Source organism: Pleurodeles waltl, chromosome 3_2, assembly GCF_031143425.1.
Source record: "Pleurodeles waltl isolate 20211129_DDA chromosome 3_2, aPleWal1.hap1.20221129, whole genome shotgun sequence".
Taxonomy (NCBI): Eukaryota; Metazoa; Chordata; class Amphibia; order Caudata; family Salamandridae; genus Pleurodeles; species Pleurodeles waltl.
Window position 1 is genome coordinate 157,379,058 of NC_090441.1, and position 27,457 is coordinate 157,406,514.

A 27,457-nucleotide genomic window follows, 5' to 3' on the forward strand; every position below is an offset into this window, starting at 1 on the left:
ATTCACTCTTTCAACAAGCCATTGGTCCTAGCGTTGTACACACCAGTTCTAGAATGCGCTACATTCCTGTTTGTTGATTATTCTTTTACTTCTGTGAAACAGAACTGTGGACTACTGTCCATTGCTACTTTTTCAGTATACCCCTCACTGAGAAATAGTTTTTCCATTAACCTTATAACTGTCTTACTTGTCAGTTTGGAATACAGCAGCACCAATTACTAAAACAGAACTTTGATTAACCAAGTAGAATATACCAACATCAATTACTAAAAGAAATCCGTTATGAACACCTGTGACATCCATCGGATGCATTATGCCCATTGCAATTTTAACCCATGGTCTCATTGGAAAATGTGTGGGTTATTGTGGTTAAAAACTTGTTTCTTGCATTTTATCACTATTGGTGCACAAGGGGCATTCCTTTACAGCTTTCTCTATGTCTTTATCCATTCCTGGCCACCAAAATGATTCACTAATTCGACTTTTGTTTTTTATATTTGCCTAAAGGACCCTGATAAGCTAAACCTATAATTCTACTCCTCAAATATTCAGGGAGGTATCAATTTTGCACCTACCCCAGCCTCAAGTAATTCATCCTGAACAATAATGTATTTTTCCAAACATAAATGTAGTGTCTGCCGCGCGTGTGCAACTAAACTACACGCGCGGCGGAGCCGCTTGCACGAGCCGTTTTCTCGGTGTTCCGGACGCGCGTGTGGGGGCGCGAGAGATCGAGGACGCCGAGAAGACGGCAGTTGGTGGAGCAGAAGGGAAGACATCTGCGGCGCGGCGCTGGGGTGATAATTTGAACATATTGAATTTATGCGGTGGCTGAAGTAAGAAAATAAACGATGCTTTGTTCACTTACAACGTGTGTTGGCAGCTGGTTTCTCCTATTCAGCATACTTTATGTGGCGACGAGCTGTGGACTGAATCACCCCAGAATATCAGTAACTCGCGTGTGCTTGGTGTTCTTCTAGACTTTAATCCTTGTGATCAAAGGTTAATGCAGGAAACTTAACAGGAACTTCCTGCTGTGTCTCCCATAGCTCTCTAGTCAAAGGGGTGTATCTACAGGAAGCCTAGATCCTTAAGGAAATGTGGCAGCCATCTTTAAACGATACTTTTAACCTAGAACTCTATTTGTTTTTTCAAGTCACAACTTACGGCGGAGCTAGTAAGTTAGTAAAGACTTTACTATATTGTTTTACACTGTCTTAACGTCCATCCAGCTGTCATGCAATCTATTAACCCTCCACCGCCATTTTTGGAGACACCTGGAGATCCGGTTATACCATGGAAACAGTGGTATGATGCTTTTGAAACGTATTTAGGGGCTATTGGTGCATCAAGATTCAGACCTGTAAGAAAAAAATGCTTGTTGCTGCATTCCTTAGGGTTCGAGGGAAGATCTGTGTTTAAACACTTACCTGATCTTCAGCTAGAAGAAGGCGAAGATCTGGATGAATTTGAAGAAGCTCTTAAGAAACTTGTTACCAGATTTGATACACCACCCAGTTTAGTCATAGCGAGACATAAGTTTTTCAAAAGGGAACAGAAAAATGGAGAAGACGTCAATACCTATATATCTGCATTGAGGAAACTTGCTTCAGATTGTCGGTTCGAAACATTTACTGATCAGTTAATCCGTGACCAATTCATTTGTCACAGTTCGGATGAGTCTATCAAACAAAAGTTACTGTCCTTGGGGGATCCGTCTTTATCGAATTTGATCAGAATTGCGAAAAGCATTGAAACGGCGATCAAATCAGCCAAGGAATTAGAACGGGCACAAGTTGAACAAATTAATGCAGTCCAGAGATCTGACGAGAGACGCAAGATGAACATTCCGTCTTCCACCAAAGGAGAGGTGGCCAAACACAATAGTTTTTTCAAACAAACTAACATATGCTTTAGGTGTGGTTATCCATCACATCTAAAAGGAGGGAAGATCTGTCCAGCAAAAAATGTTCAGTGCAGATTATGTGGCAAAATAGGACATTTTGCTAAAGTGTGTCAAAGTAGCAAAAGTGACAATACTAAGGTCAATGTTGTCGCTGGTGATGGTGATGACAAAATGTGTGAGTTGATGAATGAAACGCAAGAAATGATTTTGGCTGTGGGTGACCATGACATAAAAAGTGGAAATCCTGATCACTGCATTGATCCTTACATTTTAATACAGGTTGGTGACAAACATTTAAAGTTGTTAGCTGATTCTGGCGCCATAATCACTATGATAACTCAGGAGGTATTTGAACAAAATTGGGGAACACGAAAATTGTTTCCACCAGACAGGTCACCAGTGTCGTACGAAGGTAGGAGGATTCGTCACTTCACCGCCTTTGTTTCCCCGTGGGGGACGTACCAATATTGTCGCATGCCGTTCGGTCTGGCATCGGCGGCTTCAGTGTTTCAGAGGATAATGTCTACGCTGCTCCAGGATATAATGAAGGTGTGTGTGTTTCAGGATGATGTGCTGATCCATGCGGCTGATCGACGTGAACATGATGAGATTTTGATTCAAGTACTGAGAAGGTTCAATAGTGTTGGAATTGTGTTGAAAAGAGATAAATGTCAGTTTCTCCAAACGTCTGTCGAATATTTGGGGCATGTCTTGACTCCAGAAGGTGTTTATCCCAGACCAGGTCTGGTAGAAGCAATTGTGAAAGCACCTGCACCTCAGGACAAAATTGGTGTAAAATCTTTTTTGGGACTTTGTGAGTTCTATTCTAGGTTTATTGAGAATTTTGCCACTATAACCAGACCTATTTCGAATCTGCTCAAAACAAAAACAGAGTTTGTGTGGAATGCTGAATGTGCTGAAGCATTTGATGATATCAAACAAAGATTGTGTGCTGTTGGTGTGTTACAATCATATGATCATAATTTGGAGTGTTGTTTGACTGTGGATGCCAGCAAGTTCGTGGTTGGAGCTGTTTTGACGCAGATCAGTGGAAAACTGGAGCATACTATTGGATTTGCGTCAAGAGTGCTCAGACCAAATGAATTACACTATTCTGTAATGGAAAAAGAATTATTAGCATGTTGGTGGGGTATAGAGAAGTTAAAACCTTATCTGTGGGGAAGACATTTTTTACTCCAGACAGACCATAAACCTTTAGTTTCTATTTTGAATGGTACTAACGTCAGGAGTAGCATACCAAGAATCGCAAGATTTGTAGCCAGGTTGTTACAATTTGATTTTTCCGTTGTGCACATTTCTGGAGGAAGGATTGTGAGAGCAGATTACCTCCCTAGGTATCCCATCACTGAAGATGCTGGTGGGAAAGAGGATATTCAGGACGAAAATTGTTTCATTGCAGCCATCGAATTGGAACGTACTGGGTCATTTTCCGAAAAGTGCTGGAAGGAAGCATCGACAAATGATTCTGTACTCACTAAAGTCGTGAAGTATGTCGAAGAAGGGTGGCCACATGAGAAAAATTTGGATTTTAGTTTTCAACCATTTTTTAAGGTATCTGATGAGCTGTCAATTGAAGATGGCATCTTACTGAGAAATTATAAAATTGTACCTCCGGGAAACTATAAGATCTATGATTCTGGAAAAAGCACATGAAGGTCATTTGGGTTCTACTCTTACAAAGAAAAGAGTGAGAGAATACTATTGGTGGCCGCAAATGGACAGAAACATTGAAACATTAGTCAAAGATTGTCACGTCTGTTCCAATAGTGATAAGACCCTCAAAACATCAACGCCTCCGCTTAAGCATATTGAATGTCCGTCAGGTCCCTGGGAAAAGATTGGTATTGATTTGTTAGGGCCGTTCAACTCACTTCCATCTAAATTGCGTTACGCTTATGTTGCAGTTGACTACTTTTCTAAGTGGCTGCATGTGAAGTTTGTAAGTCATGCTGATTCTACATCGGTTGTGTCCTTTCTGAAAGATATATTTTTGGAAGAAGGGTTTCCCAAGGAACTTGTGTCTGATAATTGGGTCCAATTTGTTTCAAATTAAGTTGAACGTTTTCTGAGTGATTGTGCTGACAAACATTTGAAAAGTTCTCTTTACCAACCACAAACGAATGGTTTGGTTGAACGCTTTAATAGAGTGGTTGTTGAATGTGTCCAGTGGGCTTTAGCCAATGGGTGTGTGGTTGATGCAGCTGTAAAGAGTATGCTCTGGTTCTACAGAACAACGCCTCATACTAGCACGGGGGTGTCTCCGTTTGAAGCGCTGAGAGGGAGGAAGCCTGCCACGTTATTTAGACCAGCTTGGTTGTCCAAATTTTTCAAACATTCTATGTGTAAAGAACACATTGACGTCAAGGTTCGTTTGGGTTTGAGGAAAGCTCAAGAGAAACAAAAAACTTACTATGACAAGAAAAGGAGTGTAAAAGAGTTACGGTTTGTGGTTGGAGATTGGGTGCGGATCAAACTACCTAGTTTTGTCAAGAAAGGTGACTCAAAGTTTTCTGAACCTGTGAGAGTTGACAAAGTGTGTGGTAATGCTGTTCGGGTTGGTGGGCGTAATTGGTGGAATGTGGGAAAAGTGGTAAAAGTTTTACCAAGAGATGTTCCTTTGTCGCTTAGTGACCCGTTGGAGCTGAATGGAAGGGTGAAGGAGTCCGTGATTGTACATAAACCTGGTGTGGTTGAACCATTAAATCCTAAGGAAGGGGACGCTTGCTCCGAACTGTTGCCTGTTAGGAAAAGTTGTAGAGTCCACAAATTACCGATGAGGTACCGTTAAGCGAGGTTTTCCAGGTTTGCTCAAGTTTTAATTTCTATCAAGAAATGCAAAATGTGATGTTTGGAAATGTAAAGCGTAAGATGTATCATTACTTACATTTAGAAGTGTCTAGTGAAATATGTATTATTACCTGATGTATTTTTTTTGTTTGTTTTCCAATGTTTTGGGGTATTGGTTTATTGGTTGTTTTCATGGGAGGGTTGGTCTTGTTTGGTTTCGTTTAAAAAAAAAAGGGAAAACTAAATGTAGTGTCTGCCGCGCGTGTGCAACTAAACTACACGTGCGGCGGAGCCGCTGGCACGAGCCGTTTTCTCAGTGTTCTGGACGCGTGTGTGGGGGCGCGAGGGATCGAGGACGCCGAGAAGACGGCTCGTGCAAGCGGCTCCGCCGCGCGTGTAGTTTAGTTGCACACGCGCGGCAGACACTACAATCACCTTCTACTGACCATCCTTCTTTGACCCATTTACTTAGAGTCACTAATTCTATGGGTTCCCTATCTATGCCTTCCATTGCTGCTACCCAGCCCTACTGTTCTAAATCATCTCCAGTATACTTGCACACGTTTCCTTTAATTCCCATCCTTGACAGAGGATCAGCAAACACGTTCTTATCTTCATATGCATATTGAATGTTAAAGGTAAGTTCTTCATTATTTGCTATCACCCAGGCATTTGTTGGGGAAACCATACCAGAACCTTCTCTGAGTGAATCAAAGGTTTGTGGTCTGTTTTTATTATCAATAGTATACATATGTCCTAAAGTGTCTTACTGCCCAGAACACCGCCAACGTTTCTCTTTCAATAAGTGAATAACGCAGTTCAGTGTCAGACAATGTAAATGAAACACAGGCAATCACTACTTCTTCACCATCCTGCAAATGAGACAAAACTGCAGCTAAACCTTAGGCACTGGCATTGGATGTAATTATGGTTTAACATGTCAACTTAAAATTATTTAAATAAGGGGGCCATCATACATTCTTGTTTTATGACACAAAAATGTAATTGGCATACTTCGCTCCATTCAGATTTCTTGTTTTTAAGATCTCTCTTATCGCTTTGGTTTTGTCCACAAAGATCTTGAAAAACTTGGAGAAAAATTGAATGACACCTAAAAATAACTGCAGGTCGTCTTTGTACCAAAGTATTGGCAATAGCTCAACCAACTTCTCCCTAGGTCATATACCATCACCATCAATGGTGTGACTGAGGTATCGTAACACTGTTTACTTTTAGTTCACAAATTTTGGATTTCACTTCTAATCCGTCGAGTGCTAAGCGATAACCGTGTTGTACACAGACACATGGATTCAGATAAAAATTGTGGTGGCACAAGATTGTCCCAAAAAATCCCAACATATCAAGGTCTAAAACAGGGCTGTGTGTTAACCCACAATTATTCAACCTTTTTATGGCGGTCCTCACTCCGATCCTAGATGCAGAAAACTCCCACCCTCCCCACCTGGGCCCTATCCACCTTACACACTTATCATACGCCGACAACATTGTGCTATTCAGCCAGACTAAGGTGGGTCTACAAAAACTGCTGAATGCACTCACCAGTTATACAATCACCTGGAGATCAATGTGAAACAGACAAAAACAATGATACTTGGTACTCGACCAAGGTGCATTCTGAAATTGTATTTGAATGACTACAAGCTGGAATCAGTATCGCACGACAAATATTTGGGCACGCATTTTGATATTCAAGGGTCTTTCATGCAGCAGAAGCAATACATCAGAAAGAAGGCCTTAGCTTAGCTAACATATGGTTTTACCAATATGGCAATGAAACTAGACGGGCCTTCATACCACTCTCTCCTAGCAGTCATTGCCTCAAAATTACTGCCTACTCTCACCTATGCCAGTCTGGACATGCTAGGCCTGGATGCTGCGATTATAGCCAAAATCCAGATTAATACTTTCAGATGAGTTTTCAGTCTACCTCGACACACATCCCCAGCCCAACGGCACCTAGAGTTTGGTCTAATGAGGCAAGACCCGGCCAGAAGAGCTGCTTTTGTTAAGACCTGTACAAGATCAGCCATGCCCAAGACACCATAAATACTGCCCTCTGGACAGCCCTTCAAAATGACCGGCAATCAGCATATAATACATATTTGTATACTTCCATCAATCTCCTGAGTCTGAAAGAACTTTAGGAGGCCGGTGTGACATATGATTCTTCTAAAAAGGGAACCATTAGAGCTTCAAAACTAATAATGTTTATTGAAGATAAAGTCAAGTTCAGTGCACGTTCGCACGCGTGGCTGGTCATAAAGCATTACACCTCATTGGCCCCAGCTACGTCCCTTTCGATTGTGTTCTCTGTGCAAATGAAACGCAGATTAATGGCACTACATCTGGGTAGTTTACTGATGTTGGTGAATGCACCATCATGGAAGTGCCTAAATTTAACCCTGTGCAGGCATTGCAACAGACAGAAGGAAGATCTTATTCATGTTGTTTGCATTTGCCGACAGCTACGGAGCCTCAGGCAGAAAATCTTGAAGAGAAGCTTCAACAACAGAGCCATTCAGACATGTAGAGAAGCCCTACTCACATGTTTCAATCCAGGGGACCTGCAGCTAAACTGCAAATTCCTTAAATTCCTGGCAACAGCACTGTCCGAACTTCCTGGTTCTCCCTGACCTTCAACTCAAGTTGGCAGTCAAAACGTTATGCCCAGAAGTCCCAGCAGCAGCTACATCCTAAGGGTCGAGCACTGTTCACACTGCCTATCATATGGTTAAGGTTTAGAGGTCAACGTTCGATAATCACCACCAAGTTTTTCTTTTTATTTAGTTCCAAGAAAAATCACATATGCTTGAATTTTTATTAGTGGAAGGGTTTCAATTAATTGGAATTGTCCTATAAGAGGGTTGCTTTTAAGGAATCAGATAATACATAATGGCTCATTTCGAGGATTATGTGAAATATTTCCTAAGAAGTCTTTGGCCAACGGATTATTAATAGAACCTATGCACTTTAACAGGATATGCAAATTGTATTCAGAAGATAGTGATGGGGTCATAACGTTAAATATCTTGATCACTACTGAGTAGTTGGTGAATAATCTCCATCTGTTCCACCTTGTGTGGCAATTACGTTTGAGAGAACAGCACTGTATACCTTGTGCTGCATGTAGCCTTGTCCACATAATTCCATTTCCTGGCATAGAAGCTACAGGTTAGGCTATTTATTCTAAGCACCTTAACAGTCTTTCTTGATAATAATTGGATCATGCGTAATCTTGTATGGTTATATATGCGTAGTTGTGTTTTTACTATTGTAATTATTTTAATTAATGAGACAATAAACTTGAACTTGAGTACTCAGCACCACTGGGGCTGGCTGCGCTGAGCACGAGACCATGTATACTACACTATTAGTATATACAATTTCCAATACATTTACTAATCTGACATCATGTTCTTTATCTTCCCTGGCAAAAAATATCATTTTGAAAGTGGCATACTCCATTATTTATTTAAATCATGAAGATCTACACACATCGTCATCAAATTATCTGGCTTATGCACCATCACTATGTGAGTCAACTATTCCAATGACTCAAACTCCTCTATTTGTTCACTGTCCGTAATGTTCTTCAAATATGTCTTAACACCATCCTTCACAATAAAAGGTAAACCTCTTACCATATCAACCTTGGGTTGGACACCCCATCTTAACATAATTTTATGCTTGAGACACTGATATTTTCCCAGTTTATCAGTAAAAATCATCTATGAAACATTCAACAAAACCTTTCGATTCCACTACTGGATTTGCCAAGACAATTTGTTCTACTTCCCTGGGATGGAGTTGCATGGTCATGGCAGCCTGATTAATTAAATCACAAATCTATCTTTGTATGCAATTTTGGCAATAAAAAAATCATGCAATATTACATGCATGTGTCCATACCCCTTCAATTTTATATATGACCTAAGCAAACACTTAGCTTCTAATGTCCAAAATCTTCTACAAATTTCCAATGATATGATGATATACTTGGTGCCAGAATCCACTAACTGGAATCCTTCCTCAGAAATGTCTATCTTATGCCTAGGATTCTTTCTCTTCTCTTGTCTTCCTTTGTCTTTATCAGTAATAGCTAACAGTTGTATGTTTAAAAATTTGTCTTGGATACCTTTGCAAATCAAACTAAGTACATATGAGTCACCACACTCAAACTCAATTTCACTTTCAGATGCTTCACTTAATGCACAAACAGACTTATAAGTTCTCCTAACTCTCTTACACATCCATGCTAAATGGCCTAGTTTTTTGCACTTCATACATGTTACACTTCTTGCTGTGCAAGAATTATCATTGGCCAATGATTTGTACTACCACATCTTGTACATCAATTTTTAGCTGATGCTGCTTCTTTTTCCTATAAATGACTTAGTATTAACACTGCCAACTTGTTCATGTTTATCGTCAAATTCTTTCCGATGTGCCATATATTTAATGTGAGATTGCATACTCTCATTCATTATTTTTACATTTTGATGTGAATTCTTCTCCTCTCGCTATATCAAAGATCTCCAATAGCACAGGGTGCGGGCAACCACTATTTGTTTTTTAACTGGACTTGTTAGAATTGTGCATCATCATCTGGTTGGGGATGTACTCTTCATGGTTGCCAGAAAATGCACAATTCACTAAGGCCCTGAGACTCGTGACAAAAGCATCAATAGTTTTACCCTCAGCAGCTTAAACTCTTAGAAGGATTTGTAGCACTCTAAAATTACATTAATGTTTTTCCCAAAATATAATTCCAATTGTTTTAGTATTTTGGCATACAGTGTCTTATTATCACCCTTCCTGAAGTTGTAAATCAGGAAGAGTGTGATAAATCCTTATCAACCCTTCCTTACCTAACAAGTTAAATAATGTAGCCTGTTTCCTGTCATCAACATGTCTGTCACGGGGGCGTGACCAAAATGGCGACCGGGCTGGTCGCATAGATCGTAGCTCTGATCCCGGCCCGTGTCAAATATCCTCTAACAGGCGCCCGCACTACTGTTCGTGCGAGACGCCGTATGCTCTACCTGTGATGCCGGCGCTGCTCTGACTGGATCCGACCGCGGCGTTCCGGGTGCCGCGGGGTCGGCTGCGGTCCTGGGTGCGGCCGCCGAGGCCCGTGGAGCCTGGACCTTTCCTGTCGGGGCCGATGCGACGCGGCACCTTTAGTGCCGAGGCAGCTGCGTCGCGGGACACGGACGGGTTCCCGACGCGCTGGGACTTGACCCGTCTCCCGGGGCAGGAAGGCGGGCGCCGACGAAGGTGAGGAGGCGCTTGATCCCCTGCTCCGGGACCACGCGCCTGGGGGCCGCGTTCGACCCGAAGCGCTCGGCCCGATACGGCCACACTCCCGTGTGAAGCCGGCTGGCTCCACATGACAGGTACCGCTGGGACGTGCGGCCACCATTGAGACTCGGGGGTGCCGTGCGGGCTGGAGCTGCGTTCCCCGCGAGAGGGGAGGGGATCCCACCGGCTGCCCTTGAATCTTGGCTCTACACCCTCAAAAAAAAATCGGATGGCATTGAACAGGCGTTTCCTTGCGCATTAAGCCTGGGCTAACAAATAACCAAGTACTAAGGAGGAGAGACAATTGGGAAAGCAAATAAATAACAATTTAAAGAAAACAAAAACAAAAAAAAAAAAAAGAAACAAGAAGAGTTGGGACCACCAAAGTTCAAGTAAATTGAGCCCTACCAATCCCAGCTTCCAAGCAGCAACACAGCAATAAAACGGACCCCTTCAGAAAATAATACGTATAACAGGGCACTACAGTATATCCTCCTGCGGCACTGCACCGGCGGCGCTAATCGAGCTGCAGCGTTTCCACCAGGGCTCTCACCAGACATAAAAGCCCGGAGGCTCTCCACTACAAAGAGGATACACCACACAAACAAAGTATTGCTATCTTATCTTCACTACTCCAAACAGTGCTGCTGGCCCCAAGTTAGGGGCCCTGCTTCTTTGCAAACAACACGAAATCCTGACGGTCACGGTGCCCTAGAACCCGTAAGCGGTATAACTTCTTTGCCTGATACGCAGCAAGATTTCTATTTTTCAGGAACAAGCCTCAGCAGTCCTAATCAATCGAAGCCACTTCAAAAACAATAGTTAACAGCAATACCGTCACGTAAATAATCAATGGGCAAACCAAAGACTCCACGCGTACCTTCTGGGAATATGGATTCTGATGCCCCACCCCCACCTGCGGAGGCCTCGACCACACAACAAGCACTACAAAAGATGGAAATAACACTCCAAACGCACACAATGCAATTTGAAAAGATTTTACAAGCCATACTGGACACCAAAAATACTCTGGAAGCAAAAATAGGTTCGGTAATCGAAGACGTTAACATATTGCGTGCAGACCAACATACGCTAGCTGAAAAGGTCGCAGGCTTGGAAGCAGACACGTCACACCTCTCACCAGCGATAACCAAACTCCAGTCGCAAATGGGGGCTGTAACAGCTGAACTAGGGATACTGAGGCGCAAAGCTGAAGAAGCAGAAGGAAGGTCAAGACGTAATAATATCCGCTTCGTGGGCTTTCCTGAGCGCGTTGAGGACCCATGTGCAGAACTGTTCATTGAGCAATGGCTAATAGAAACAGTACTGAAGGACAATGTCCCGAAATTCTTTTCAATAGAACGCGCCCACAGGGTTCCCGGAAAACCCCCACCACCTGGCACTCAGCCTCGCCCACTAATAACAAGACTCCTCAACTACCGTGACAGGGACCTCGTACTGCAGCTGTTCCGAAAAGCAGGCCCAATGCGCTTCGAAGGGGCAATCATATCGGCCTATCCAGACTTTACAGCAGAGGTACAGAAAAAGCGTAACTAATTTTTTCGGGTCAAAGAGCGACTAAGAGACCACAATATCAAATACGCTCTGTTGTTCCCGGCCAAACTTCGAATACAGGACGACACCCGCACTTTCTTTTTCACCTCACCAGAAGATGCATGGACTTGGCTACATGCCAAGGGACTCGCTGACCCTCCCAATACAAGAAATTCCAAAGATAAAAATCACCCTCCTAGTGGCAAACGCAAACCCAGCAGGCAAACAAACACTAAACCTACTCCTGAACAGTCTCGCGTGGAACGCTCTCTATTATTGCAAACCACATCCCTTTTCGCCAATGCATCCCCGGGGTCTGTATCGTCGCACTCGGGATTAGAATCCGAGCTTGGGATACTCTCTGACTCTACAGACTCCGCCTGTGCCCCCAATCTCACTCCACGAACAGCAGACGACATCTGCTAATATATACCAATCTCGGACACAACGGCACAAGACATCCTACAGAAGTAGTCACTAATCGTCTACTACGCTGACCTCATCTCCGCCGCACTGCTGCCCCCGACCGCAGCAAAAGACTCATGGCTGGTCCCAGAAAGTAGCAGCTTCAACAAGCACATAACGGGTCGGAACCAGCATTGATTTGAACTTATTTACTTGAAACACCCCCGCACCATATGGAACGTTCTATCTGGTTGGCAAGTATTGTATCGTTAACGCCCTTGCCACAACCACAGTTACTGTTAGATATAGTTAATGTTATTGTTTTAATTAGCAGAATCATATCTATGAGGCATAATTTAGATTATAGTATTCGTAGTAAAAGCTGTTTGATTGCTAATGATAAGTACATACTAGGCAGCTGCAGTATAAATTGGCCAAGCATAATGGGCGTGAAATACACTATAGTTGTAAAAGGAGCGGGCCCACCAAACCCACAAAATCTAGACATACAAGTACAAAAGTTCCATGGCAACCCAAAGACAACAGTATAACCCGCAATATAAAATACTCACATGGAATATAAGGGGCATGGCATCCCCGCGTAAACGACAACAGATCCACGCATACCTCAGGAGACATCAAATACATTTTGCCATGTTACAGGAGACACACCTGGCTAAGTCCTCTTTGGAGAACACAAAAGTAAAATGGAAGGGGCAATTATATGGTACCATTTTTTCAACATATGCTAGGGGAGCGGCGATCTGGATAGCCCCCGGGGTCCCTTATGTTACGTCCCGCATACAATGTGACCCAGATGGCCGATATGTCCTTTTGGAAGGTGCCCTAGACGGGGAACCCATGGCATTAGCATCAATATATACCCCCAATTCAAATCAATGGGAATTCCTACAGACACTTAACAGTAGTAAACTTAATGATCCGGAGATGGATACTATTTGGGGCGGTGACTTTAATTGCGTATTAGACATTCACAGAGATCGCTCTATCCCTCCGTTAGATAATACCCTAGCTAAACGTGCTTCACTCGAACTTGCAGAGTGGGCCTCCAACAATAGGCTAAGAGACATTTGGAGAACTGCCCACCCCACACACCGTGAATATTCTTTCTACTCCCCTGTGCATAAATTGCACACTAGAATAGACATGATGTTTGTGTCAAAAGATATAATCCCAAAAATAACCACATCAGGCTATCTGGCTCGCACCATATCTGATCATAATCCGCTTCAAGCTACCCTGAGAACGGGCCGCACACACACGTGCATTCCCACATGGCGTCTACAACCAGATGCCCTCATAGATCCCCCTTATCATGCTGAACTAGCTAAGTGCTTATCGGATTACTTTGCTTTAAATAAAAACACAACAACAGCGCGCGCCACGGAATGGGACGCTCATAAAGTGGTTATACGCGGCCACTGCCTTGCAGCCTCGCTGGGGGTCAAAAGAATGCTTAATAAGGAATTACTAGAGATAGAATTAAAAATGCGCAGGGCAGAGACCGAGACCACCACTAGCGGGTCCTCGCTTGAAACACTAAATTCGCTGAAATCTGACTACAAAGAAGCGGATGACAGGCTCAGCAGACATGACTATAGACATTTTAAAACCCGTCAACACGCAGAAGGCGATAGATCGGGCAAGCTATTGGCATGGTTGGTCCGTCAACCATTACAGTCCTCACCCATAGGCGCGATAAGAACACACTCAGGGGAAGTGATTAACACACAAGCCGGAATCAATGAGTCCTTTCATATGTATTATCGTTCCCTATATCAGCCCACTCACCCTCCAAATGAACAACTTCTTTCTGAACTCCTCTCATTGATTCCCCAAAATACGAATATCACTGACAGCGCAGCCATACTGGACGGTCCCATCACTATCGAAGAACTACGCTTAGCTCTTTCTCAAATGGCGCGCGGCAAAACTCCTGGCTCAGACGGACTACCAACGGAATATTACAGTTCACTATCTGCTCATCTCCTGCAGCCCCTGACCGAGGTATTTAACGAGGCACGTAATAGAAAGCATCTGCCAGACTCCATGCGCGAAGCATTGATAGTGGTGCTACCAAAACCAGGACGTGATCCACTTGATGTCAAATCCTATAGACCACTCTCCCTATTAAACACTGACTGTAAACTCCTGGGGAAAATTCTAGCAAATAGGCTACTCCCTTATTTATCAGACTTAATTCATCATGATCAATCTGGATTTGTACCAGGGAGGAACACTTTTTTAAATATAAGACGCCTAATACGTATATTACACAGTACCACAGAAACTGAGGCAGTGGCTGTGGCATTGGACATAGAGAAGGCATTTGATACGCTCGGATGGGAATATCTCTTCCGCACTCTGAAGGCGTTCGGCTTTCAAAGCGGTTTCATTAACTGGATTGCCACTCTATACACTAAACCAATAGCTCGCGTCAAAACGGGCCAAATGATATCAGACGCGTTCCCCATCGGCAGAGGCACCAGACAAGGTTGCCCTTTATCCCCTTTATTATTTGCTATAGCTATGGAGCCATTGGCAATTAAACTTCGTAGCTGGGCAAGCAGATGGGGCATCCTAGAATCCAACACGTACCATATTATTTCCCTATACGCAGATGATGCTCTAATATATTTGCGTAACTATACCTCCTCCCTCGCAGAAGTTATACAAATCCTGGATAACTTCGCTTTATCATCTGGTTTATGTGTTAATTGGGCGAAATCATGTATTTTCCCGCTCACTCGTATACCTACGGAACAGCAATCGGTATTACCACTACATCAACTGACATGGGCATATCAGACTTTTAAATATCTGGGGATTCAGGTTTACCACTCTATGACAGACCTACGCGAGGGCAATCTCGATAGGCTGCTACGCTCAACTCGGGGATCCATGGCATTTTGGAGTTCCCTCCCACTATCACCCATGGGCCGCACGGCCATAGCAAAAATGTTAATATTACCCAGATTTTTATACTATTTTACAGCGCTCCCATTATCCCTGCCACGTTCATTCTTCCATAAACTACACTCTCTGCTGACTGATTTGCTGTGGGGCAGAGACAGACGAAGAGTAGCTCTAGCCATTACACAATATCCACAGGAGGAAGGCGGACTTGGCATGCCGAACTTTGAATTATACTACGCAGCAGCCCAACTCCAATGGGTAGCCACGTGGCTTAGCGACCCACCCACCCCAGAGTGTACAGCGATAATGTCTTGTGTGGCACCACAAACGATACTGTCATCACTTATGTCCAAACCTCCTTACCCATCTAACAGAAATCCCCTAGTAGTAACGGCTAAATACTGCTGGCGGAGATATGTCCAGGGCAAAACCTTAACTCCCCCTTATTCACCTGCAATACCTTTGGCTCAGGTACCAGGTGTCCGAGCTCTTTCCCATCACCATGATATACGGATAACCAAGGCACTGAACATGGGAGACTTGTACTTGAACTCTAAAGCAAGCACTTTCGCAGAGCTCGTGACTGCTGGTAACATGCAACCTGGGGCCTTCTTAACATTTAATGCTATTAACAAACTTCTACAAAACTTTTGGGGGAGCAACCCAAACGAACCTGATGAATCCCCCCTACTCACCTCATTACTCACTATAGGAAACATTAAGGGCTGCATTACTAAATTATATAAAATGCTCCTAACAGATACCTGCACTGCTTTGACCCAAGTTAAGAGCCGCTGGGATGAGGTCCTCCCCACACCAGTTGATCAGAAATCCTGGAAAGCTGCCCTCACCATGATTAAATCTGTATCCCGTAATGTTAGACTAAGATATACTCAATTCAATTATATCCATCAAGCATATCTATCTCCGTCCCGCATCAACAAAATACACCCAAACTCTAAGCCAGAATGCCCTAGATGCGCTACCCCTGCTGCTAATTTCTACCATATGGTTTGGGAATGCCACACAATACATACTGGCTGGTGCCGCATCACCGAGACGGTTGCAGACATAATAGGAAACACGCTTATTCCCACACCAGAATCCTGCTTATTGGGCATACGTCGCCGGGACAAGAATGAAAAACACACTCACAAGTTTATAGATCTTGCGTTTATAATATACAAGCGTTTGATCGCTACACACTGGAAGGCCCCTAACGCCCCCCCCTTCCGCACCTGGCTTTCAGCCTTACACAGCTCCACACTAGCGGAGGCACACACTCTAAGACAGCTGCAACTCAGAGGCCAGATACAGGAGGGAGCCACACAGTGGGATCACTTTGTAATACAAATAGAGGCTAGAGATGATGATTACCCCCCTTGAAACACGCGACACGTACAGAACGACCTACACGTAAACACTTAGCAACCACGATAAGTAATAAATCATATCCGTAGTAGCGTCCCAGCCAGCCTCGCCATATCAACCCGGAAATATATAGTTGGATAACAAGCGCAACTTCATCCAGACACGAATATACAAACTGACAAAAGATCCCGAAGCCCTGCTACCCCAGCCTTCGCCCCATTGCAAACTATATAGCATGTAAACAAGCACTAACATATTTCACGCCTATACAGTTGAATATTATTGTAATCACTTAGAATACCATTAGATATACTTAAATAAAACCATAGATATGCCTATTGTTATTGTTTTAAAATGTATCAAGTTAAGTTACATGCCAGTACATTAAAAATGTAACCGTACTGTATGGGAATTACAAGTACGTGCAAGGACACATGAAAAGGGAAAAATGTTTATTCTCTTACTAACTCAAGCTATATGTACTGCCGCTCGTGTGTTGTGTTTAATAAACAGATTTAAAAAAAAAAAAAAAACATGTCTGTCACTACCTAAGGCAAGGATATATATTTAAAATTTATCAACCCACTCCTCCCATGGGGTTTCAGGTTCCCCCAGAAAATGCAAAAAACTAGGTAATAAGACAGATGATTAAACATGATGATTAACTATGTGGTTGTGCTACAATCACATTGAAAAAAATCGAATTAAAATAATAAATATAGTCACCGTTGTGATGTTGCTACAATCAGAGTAAAATAATAAATTCAAATAAAAAATGTAATCACCCTTGTCATGCTTATCAATTGAATAATGTACTAAGCAGGTTTAAATTGCCACAATGCTTTCTGTAAGTTGGGGTGCTTTCTATCATGTTTGGATAAAAATATTTAGGCCCTCATTACAACATTGGCGGTATTGACCGCCTACCACCACGGCCGCCAACATTCTGCCCCGTGGCTACCAGCCATCTACACGTATCATGACCGCCGACGGTATTCCGCCAGAATGCTGGCGGAACACCGCTGAAGGTCATGGCGGCGGACGGCGGTAAGGTGGCGCTGCTGACAGCAGCACCGCCACGCCAGCAAAACACCGCCGACCGTATCATGACCAATGATATGGCCTGGCGGTGTTTTGCTGGCAGGTGCTGCTGCTGACAGCAGCGCCGCGGACCGTCTCCAGCCCGAGGACCCCCTGCAAGCAGGTAAGTCGGGTTCTCTGACCGGAGAGGGGGGTGGGGAGTGTTGTATGTATGTGGGGGGAGGGTGTATGTTTTGGTATGCGTGCATGCGGGTGTGAGTCGCGTTGGATGCGTGCGTGAATGAGTGATTGTGAGTGTTGTGTGTTGTGAATGCATGTGTGTGACAAGGTATGTTGGTGTGTGTTGCAGTGTGTGGGTATGTATGTGTGCATGCGTGGGTGGTGGTGGGTATGTGTGTGTGTATGTGGGTGCGCCTGGGGGTGTGTATATGTGCGGGGGCAGGAGAGGGAGGGGGTGGGTAGGAGAGGACTCTGTGGAGGGGGAGGGGGGCAGGGGAGACCCCTATCAGTGCCAGGGAAGGAATTCCCTGGCACTGATAATGCCTACCACCATGGTTTTCGTGGCGGTAAGATTGTCACGAAAACCATGGCGGTAGGCCGTGTTGTAATACCGAGGGTGGGATTGTGACGGCCGCCCGGCTGGAGACCGAAGTCTCCAGCCCAGCGACCGTTACCACCCTGGCGGTCGGTGTGTTAAAGTGGCAATTTTGGATGGCGGTAACTGCCATGATCAAAATCCCATTTTTTTACCGCCGGCCTGTTGGCTGTATTACCACCGCTTTAACACCGGCCGCCAGGGTTGTAATGAGAGCCTTAGTGTTCTTAGTTTAGTGTTTAATGTTCAATATCAAATAGTTGATATGTTTATTACATATGTATTCAATTTGTGGATTTATCCATGTAAAACAAGATGTCCCGACACAGTAACATAAAATGCTGTGTAATCTTGCGCTGGTAATTGCAGAGAACGTTGTCAGCACCTAGTAGTTTAAGTGCAGTCAAGTGATGCAGTGCGCGTCTGAATTTCAATTTCCTGTGTTTACACGTTGTTAGGAGGAGTTGCTAGGAAACATAAGGAAGACGCATGGCTGAAATGTGCACGACAGTAAACACGATTGACAGTGAAGTGAGAAAAAGCCCAGAATTCTGCACCGCACACTAATGCAAGAAATTACAGGCTATTTTTAAGGTCTAGTCTGCGATTGCATGTGCTTGCGCATGCGTCTTGTTTGCGAGACACTGTTGTTTTCAGTCTTGGAGCCCGCCTGTCACTCACCATGTGTTGGTTTGCGTGGCACTCTTCATTAAAGCCTCGAAATTCATCAAGGCATGTTTGGCATCATTTCCGTTCCTTTGTGTGGAGCACGGATCAAGCACTAATTGATTTCAACTTAATGAGTGTCCGTCGGCTGCTCCCGACGTGATCGATGTACTATTTAGTTCTCACTTCTAGTCAAACAGAAGACTTGTGACTGGCAAAAACGTGCCAGCAGGACAAACAAAATTGCAAAGTTTTATTTTTTAAAGGTAACTTTATTTTAATTCGCTATGTCGTCTCTTCTCAGGTCCCACTCACGTTTTTTTTTTTTTTTACTCGTGGGCGCTGTTGTCAAAAGATGACAATTAACTTATTCGAAATATGTGAGAACTGTTGCATTACAAATGCTTGTTTTATATTGTTCTGTGTAATTCTGAACCAACAATAGCTCCATCAGTACTATACATGCCAGCAGTGGAGCCCAAGCCTTAGGTATGCGCACACAAAACATCTATATATAATAAGGAAACGCAGTACAGTGCTGGGTCTTTGCATAAACTCCAAACAAAACACAGCACAGTTTTATAATCAGCGACATTGAGGGTGCTTTAAAAAATAATCTGCCAGACTGGAAATTAGCCCTGTTAGGACTGATGCGGATGCTTGCCAAAATGACAAGTGTGACCTAGTGGGTTTAAGCTTGGGGTATGGCATGCCGGTTCACGGCAGGGAAGCACATCGTCACAGCTTTGTTAGGTTCCATCCCACTGTTAACGGAAGAGAGTCATGAACACAGGTTGAGGAAGTAGATATAAGTTTGCCCCAAAAGCTCGCCAGTGCAGTTGTCCATGGAGTAGCGAGCGGTCAACTGACTCTCTCATTCTAAACATAACAACCTCATGATGGATAACATGGAAGCACTCCAGCAGGTTTGCAACACTCTACAATATGTAGGAAAACTACACTTTTAGCTAAAGGGCAACAACTGCATGTTATAGGACAAATAGATTTATGTGAGATTGTTGAAAGAAGTTCAAACCAAGATTACAACAGGAATAGTATCAGCTGAAGATGATGAGGATTTAACTCCCTCTCCATCTTTTCTAACCGTCGAAAACCATGGAGCAACAGTGTTGTGTAGTAATAGAAAGGTGATAATATTGCAATAGTTGGAGGACCAACATTATGATGTTTACTATAGGGTTGAACTATGATTTTGGCCCTTTTACCTGCCTAATATAACCTCTACTGCATCCAGAATGGTGTGCTTCTTTAGGAACTGCCCTACCTCTCTCAAACACCAAACAAAATATCTTAGCTTTCATCCCAAAGTCCACAACTGAAGTCATTGACTAGGTAGGCCTTTCCTTAACATCAAAAACTAATTCTCCTACATCGTTGAACAATAAGTAGTTCTCTGAAGAACTCTGCCTTGTGAAATGGATGGGCAAAGTTTGATAGATGGTAGGCTAAACATTATAAAAATGCCAAAATCTTCAAAGGTATATAGATAAGATTCTATGCAGAGAGGTTCTGGCTAGCAGAAATGTGGCCACTATAGATATAGTGATACTAGTGGGTACTGTTGGTAAAGTGCCTGCTATGTCATAACTTGGATATTTAAACTTAATGTCCTTTTATCTAGGACAGGAGAGGAGCCTTATGTAGCCTTTGTGACATAATTGCAGTGGTTGAAAACCTGTTCTCAGTGACTCCACGAGAATAGAAGACTTTTAACTTTTTGGACTATTTCAGGGTCCTCCTTGACACTGGAGGTATGAATGGTGCCAGTGCTGGTAAAATGTTGTTACAAGTAGGTATCTTATTTTCCATTTCCTTTCACTAGCACACAACCTGTAGGATTTGCTAATTTGGTGCTTTGGTTATCATTTTAAAATGTAAAGTTAGGTCTCGGATTCAGCCCAGAAAGTCTCCAACTTCGCCCTTTGGATTACAAAACACTCAAACTTTTCTTTCAGTGGGAAACAGGCTTACCTGCCCAGCTGTACGCCAGGCCTCCGCTGCATCTTAGAAGGGACACCTACATTAGAAACCACTGCTGTGTGCTTAGTCCTCACACCCTGGTGTTTCCAGTGGCTTGTCACACGTACTCCACGTAGTAAACAACTGAAGAGCTAGTTGTAGATATGCCTGCACTCTTTAAGTTATGTTTGCAAACATTTTATACACTGTTTTACAGATGTTTTTTGTTGTGTACAGGGAACCATATTTTCGAAAAGTGCAGCTGCAAACTACCCAGAAGTGAAGGACCAGATTTTTAAAAGTTTTGTCCCCAGGATTCCGGCCAAAAGACTGGGAGTTCCTGAAGAGGTATTTCGCTTCTGAAAAACTGATGCACAGATGTCTCTTGTTCCATTGATTGACTTCCTAAACTACTATGAAAAAGGATTGTACTCAGTTAATTGGCAATGCTTGAATTAAGTGAAAGTTTGAAAATATGGATGAGTGGATGCTAGAAAAACATCCGTGTTTATCAACCATAATAGCGTTTCCCTCAGTAAGATTATTTGGAAACTCTCTGTAGTGATTATTTTTTAAAGTGAAACAGGACGCAGCCAGAACATTTTAAGAAATGTACTTAAAGAAATAAACATGCCCACAAGATGAATGCAGCAAACACCTCACCCAGCAGTCGCACAACGAGAATCTCTCCCAGCATTCCACAACCTCCCACCAATACCCAAACAACATTCTACATCCAGTTATGGCACCAAATGATTCAATCCAAAACCCACTTACAGTAAGAACATTCCAGAAACATCCAGAAATACCCATCAATGCAACACATCCTTTTTTTAAATAAATAAATAAATGGAAAGTTCAATACAGAAAATAATAATCAAATTCTTAAAGGTAAAATACAGAATAAAATAAATAAATTACTTCAATACAAAACATAATCATCAAATCTGGCAGGAACAACCATTTCCCTTTTTCCTCCAACATCCCTGTTATCATTTACATTGTGTGAATTGTCAACAGTACTATGTGTTTGTCCATCTGTATTGATGTTCACCTCAGATTGAATAGGATCATGAATATTACTATCATCAAACATATTTGCAAACATATTTTTCAGCAAATTCCTTTTCGTTGCCACGGTTTACTTGTGCATCGTGTAACATCTTGGTACTACTTCCAAAATCATGAAAAGTATTCTCATTAAAACTGTATCCTTGTTATCAAATACCATTCTTGCCCTAGTTTGAGTAGAATGACCACACTTTTGTTCCACCACCTTTTGTTCTTCAACAGTATGGCACTGCCCAACACTTTCAATACTTGTGTTGGTGAGGAGTACATAATTTCTCCTTTCTGCACTCTTTAAAAAAAAAAACATTTTATTGTTTTTACAACTCAGGCGAGAAATGACATTACGAGCATTAAACGAGTACAGAATATCAAACCATATTGCAGTACAATAAAAGGGCAGTGGAATCATCACAGCACACACAGCATCAGTCCAGTAAACGGTGTTACAACTCGGAAAAGCCCAATCCCCCTGTTTGTGCGTTGTGAGCATCCATCGCACATAAACCCATACCTCCATCAGTGACCCAGAGCCTATCTGCACAGGATCCAATTCTATCCCTCTATGTCTCCCCCACTCCTCCAGACCTTAAAGGCTTTCTGGGGGCAACCGCCTTAACAAGAATAAAGGATGTTCCAATCCCATGCAATGATCCATGCTCCTGGCCCATGCCTCCATGGGAGGTCCCAGTTTCTTACAAGCCCTGGAGATATCCCTTTTAGCAACGATTAAAGCCAGCCATAGAAGCACCTTCTGCTAGTGTCTGGACCCCATTTCATCAGTGATATGCAACAGGATGAGTCGGGGATCCTGGGGTATGTCCCAACCCAGCACCCTCTCGTTCTGCCCCAACACCCTGTTCCAGACAGGGATCAGGACTGGACAATGCCAAAATGTGCGTAATAGGTCTCTCTGGGGGGCATCACACCTCAGGCAAGAACCAATAAATAAAGCATATTTTCCTCCAGTGAATTAAATGGACCTGCAAAATCAATACTTAATTTCAACGAAGTTCCATCAGGAATTCCAACGAAAAACATGTCTTCTTTAGAAACTTTCAAGTGTTTGTCCTATCTAATACACTCATTGCGTTTATCAATATGCATATCATTTTCTGAAACCCTACCCTGCCACCAGTAATGTTTTCTCAGCAGCCTTTTAGTGGCAGTTGCCCTTTATGAGCCAATTTGACTAACTTATTTCTCAAAACAAATGGTGGTACGAACACATCATGCCTCATGAGCGTTTCTCCTTCAATAATCAACTCATCCACAACCTGGAAATAGGTCCTTAAAGCTGTATCCAAATTCACAATTGGTGGCCAGCCAATAACCACACAATCTGGCTCAAAACAGGGTCTTTTTCACTTACATCCAACCACTCAGTCTCAGAGACAGATCCTTCACAATAACCAATGGCATCAACAACAGATATGGCGCATTCTTTTTTAATTCTTTTTATTTAACAAAAGGGGGTTCACACTAAAAATATAATGAATTACAGATGCTACAGGTAAAGCCTTTGATAGTCCTTTTCTTCACAGCAAATAATTTGTCAGCAAGAACACAAGTGGCGCTTGTATGACCTTTATACAAATTAAATGGATTTGTACTGACCACTTGGAGTCTAGGGGTATCTCCAACGCCAAGACTTGAGACATCACCTGGGCAATTTTGGACCAAAAATCTTTTATCCGGGGACATCCCCAGAGCATGTGTATGAATGAGCCCTCTTCATTACAGCCTCTCAGGCACATTGGATTCGCCACTTTACCTATCTTATGAGGTGGGTCTCAGGCAACTGCTTTCCCTCCTGGATATGTCTCCAGAGGGCATGTCCCAGTTGCAGGTATCTATAGTATTTTGTCTCAGCTATGTCATATTCCGTGTGGAGACCTTCAAAGCTAATTAGGGCCTGTCCTCTCCATACATCTCCCAGGCGCTCAATCCCTATTCTCATTTGTGGAACACTTTCAGTCCTCGCCCCTCCGCCAGGAGGTCTTTGTGCTAGAGTGGGGAGAATCTGGTACGTTTCCCTCTCCAGCTCAAATAGCTGTCTGCTTCCTTCCAGGCCCTGGCCACCGCCTGAGTGTGATGTGGTAGGCATTTTTCTCATCTCGCATCATTTAATAAGGCCTCTGGGCCACCCCTTCCCATTTTGTTCCTATCAACTCTCTAGGCTGGAGCCTGTTGGTCTGCGATTGCCCATTCATTGACTAAGAGGGGATGCAATGCCCAATATTTTGTGATGTCAGGAATAGTCGTACCCCCCTCGTATACGCCTTTCTGCAAACTGGCCAGGGCTAGTCTATCAGTGCCCCCGTTCCATAGAAGAGAACAAACCTCCCTATCTATCTTGCTGAAGACCTCATGGGGGATCCTGTAGGGCGTGATTTCCAAAATGTTTTAAAAAATTGCGGTAAACTCATAATTTTATGAAGGGCTGCTCTACCCATGAGGGTCAGTAGAAGGCTGCTCCAATAGGCAACATCTTCCCTAAGCCTCTCCAATCGGGGGGATACTTTCCTGCACAGGAATTCCTGGGGGTCGCATGCCATGTATAGTCCTAAGTAGCAAAAGCCACTTATGACGACTGGTGCCTCGCAATCTCGAGGCAGGCGAGGCCTCGCACCCATGAGGGAAAAGACCACTGGTTTATACCAATTTCTAGTGTAGCCAGAGTGGTCCCCAAAAATGCAAAAGATCTGCATGAGCCTCCCAATGGAGAAGTATGTCATCAGCGTATAATGAGATTCACTCTTCCCATCCTCTATGAGCCCGAATCCCCTGGACCAAAGGATCTTGACGAATCAATGCCGCCAATGGTTCCAGTGTCAGGGCAAGGAGCATTGGGTACAAAGAGCAGCACTGGCGGGTGCCTCTCTTCAGTTAGATCTACTGAGAGACCACTCCATTAACTTTCACCCTTGCCATGGGAGAGCCGTAGAGCAGCTCGACCCATTCACAGAATCGTGGTCCGAATCCCAGTCTCTCTGGGGTAGCAAACATATTGTTCCACTCAAGGGAATCAAATGCCATCTTGGCATCCAAGGCCATCAGAACTGTCTGTTCCTCCATTGGATCAGCTGTCATGTGAATGTATAAACACCAGAGGTTAAGCCTTGTGCTCCTATTGGGTAAGAAGCCTGACTGATCCAAGTGAATAAGTGAGGCAATGATCCCTCAGAGTATGGTCGCCAGGGCCTTAGCCAAGAACTTGGCCTCCATATTCAACAAGGATATAGACCTACAAGAGCTGCAGGCTGTCGGAGGCTTGCCCTCCTTATGAAGAACTACTATGGTCGTGATTCTTTGGTCTACTGGCAAACAGCCCTTTTCACAGGCCTTCTGGGGCATTGCCAACAATGGTCTGGCAATTATGTTTGCCATTGCCTTATACATCTCCACTGGTAGTCCATTGGGGCCTGGGCTTTCCCCGACTGAAGGCTCCACAGGGCCTGTGCCAACACCTCCTCTGTCGCATCGGCCTCCAGTGTTTGTCTATCATTCTCCATGACTTCCTGCAGGGGGATATCTCTCAGGAAGTTGGCACTGTCCGCAGGGGACATTTTCATTGTGGAGGCATAGTACAATGCACAGGCCTCCGCTATGGCCACGCCGTTTTTTTGTGGCTGTCCCTCTTTGGTGTCCACCTGAAGCACCCAGGAGCATTCTCTGTCCCTTTGTCCCAACCAGGCCAGCAATGCGCTGGCATTTTTGCCTGCATCATACAAATGTCACTGTACTGCCAGGGCATGCTCCATTGCATGATTTTCAGCCAAGGCTCTCAGATCATGCTGGCGTAGTTGCAATTTGCGACAATCGTCAGGAGCCCCGTGGCAATGGCATTCACCATCAGTCTGACTATATCTTTCTTGATGATACTACATTCTAGTCTTGTTTCCTTCTTTTTTGCTCCGATTAGGGTCTGGGCCAGACCTCTCATGACTGATTTAAAAGCCTCCCATAGGGTGGCTGCCAATGGTACAAACCCCAGGTTTTCTCTAAAGTGCAGGTCCGCCCTCTCCCTTAACTTGTTCCGTGTTTTCCTGTCTTGCAGACTCCAGGCATCCAATCGGGGCAGTAATGTATAGTCTTGCATGGGGTCCCTCAGCATGACCTCGACCAGGGAGTGGTCCGAGATCCCCCATGCGTGGCGAGCAGCTGTTCTGAATCAGGAAGCATGAATGCATGAATGCCCAGCGAGAAGATGTAATCTATGCTGGAAAAAGTCTCTCTCCATAGGTCAACCAGTCACAGCACCCTTGTAAATTGTGGAAGTGTTCCACCTCCCCGCCATGCTGTCAGGACCAATTGGCATGTCCACCTCAGTGTTCATGACTGAGCTCAAGTCGCCTCCTAAAATCAAGATCCCCAGCGGCAAACCCAAAAGTAAGTCACCCACCTCTGGAAGAGTTGTTTCGGGAAATTGTGTGGGAATATACAATGAACAGATGTTTAGAGTGGAACCTTCCCACATTCCTGACAGTACCACATATCCCTATGTTGGTATTGTGCCATACCTAGTGCAGGGTGAGGGCCACTGATTTTTTAGTAAGTATACCCATGCCTCTAGTGTCTGTGGTATAACCCACATGCACCCTGAGGGTATACCCAAATCTATTGAGGGCTTTATAATAATTGCCACAGAGGTAAATTCTTGCTGCAAAACAATGTCCGGCGTGAGTCATTTCAAGTGTTGCAGCACTAATGTACGGTTTATTTTACTACCCCAACCATTGCTGATCAGGTTTCTACATGAGTTGTGCATCATAAAAACCATTGCGTTCTTGGAGCCGAGTGCCCATCCTTGATGGTACTCTTCTCTTCACTCGCACCAGGACCATCGCTCAACTGAGCCATTCAGCGCTAACCCCTTCTACCGGCCAACTAAGCATGAATGTAGACCTAAATATCATTAATAACAACATTAGAACAGTGTCCATTAATGCCCCCCTCTGAGCAACCCTGCGTTGTGGGTTTTCAAATACCCACCGCCCCAAATTGCAGAGCGCCTGGTGCCCTAAATGAATCATCTAGCAATGAGGGTGTACAGCCGCCTGTTCGAAGGAGATGAACGGATGTTTATCAGTCTGGTGTCATAATTCACCCCCCCTTATATGGAAGAATCGTCTCACCCATGGTTACTGCATTGTGGATTGTGTCCTGGGCATCCCAGTTCACATCACCCCTCTGTTTGATAGGGATCTCTTGTAAAATGTGTTACTTGTGGAGTCCATAGCTGTCAGAAGAGGGTCCCAGGAACCCTTCATTAGGAGCCCGACTGGGAGTGGCATGACAAGTGATTTGCCGCATGGCATAGCTAGTCAGTATGGTCAGTCTTTCCATTTTGTGTCGGTTGGGACTTCCCTCGGTCTCAAAGTTTCTTGCCTGCCACTCTCCAGCCCTCCAGCCAGTCCCATGCTTCCTCTGGTGATGTAAAATGCCAGGTCTTACCATCTGCCACCACTCGCAGCTTTGCAGGAAATAACTTCATGCATTTCAACTCCTTGGCTGGGCCACCTGCAGCATGGCATTATGATCCCTATAGTTCAATATCCTCACGATAATCGTGTGTGGCAGGGCCCCTGGTTTTGGGGTGGGGATCCTGGTGCCCTATTTGCCCTTTCAACTGAAAAAAATTTGGACAACTTCATCAGTTTGTGCAAGGTCCTCCACAAAGAAATCCACACACAGGCCCTCCATGCCTTCTGGAGTCCCCACCACCCTTAAATTGTTTCTTCTTAAACTACCCTCCTGATCTTTCAGTATGGTGAGGAAACAAACTTGCTCCTCCAACTGTT

General features: G+C 43.9%; 1 protein-coding gene across 2 annotated transcripts in view; it reads left to right on the top strand.

The window, feature by feature from the left end:
• The window catches only part of LOC138286617 (peroxisomal trans-2-enoyl-CoA reductase-like), a 315,538-nt gene that overhangs the window by 242,141 nt on the left and 45,940 nt on the right, over nt 1-27,457 (top strand). For both annotated transcript variants that reach the window (XM_069227047.1, XM_069227048.1), the window contains exon 6: nt 20,823-20,933. In XM_069227047.1, the coding sequence (XP_069083148.1) occupies nt 20,823-20,933 (111 nt within the window). The remainder of the gene's footprint in view (nt 1-20,822; nt 20,934-27,457) is intronic.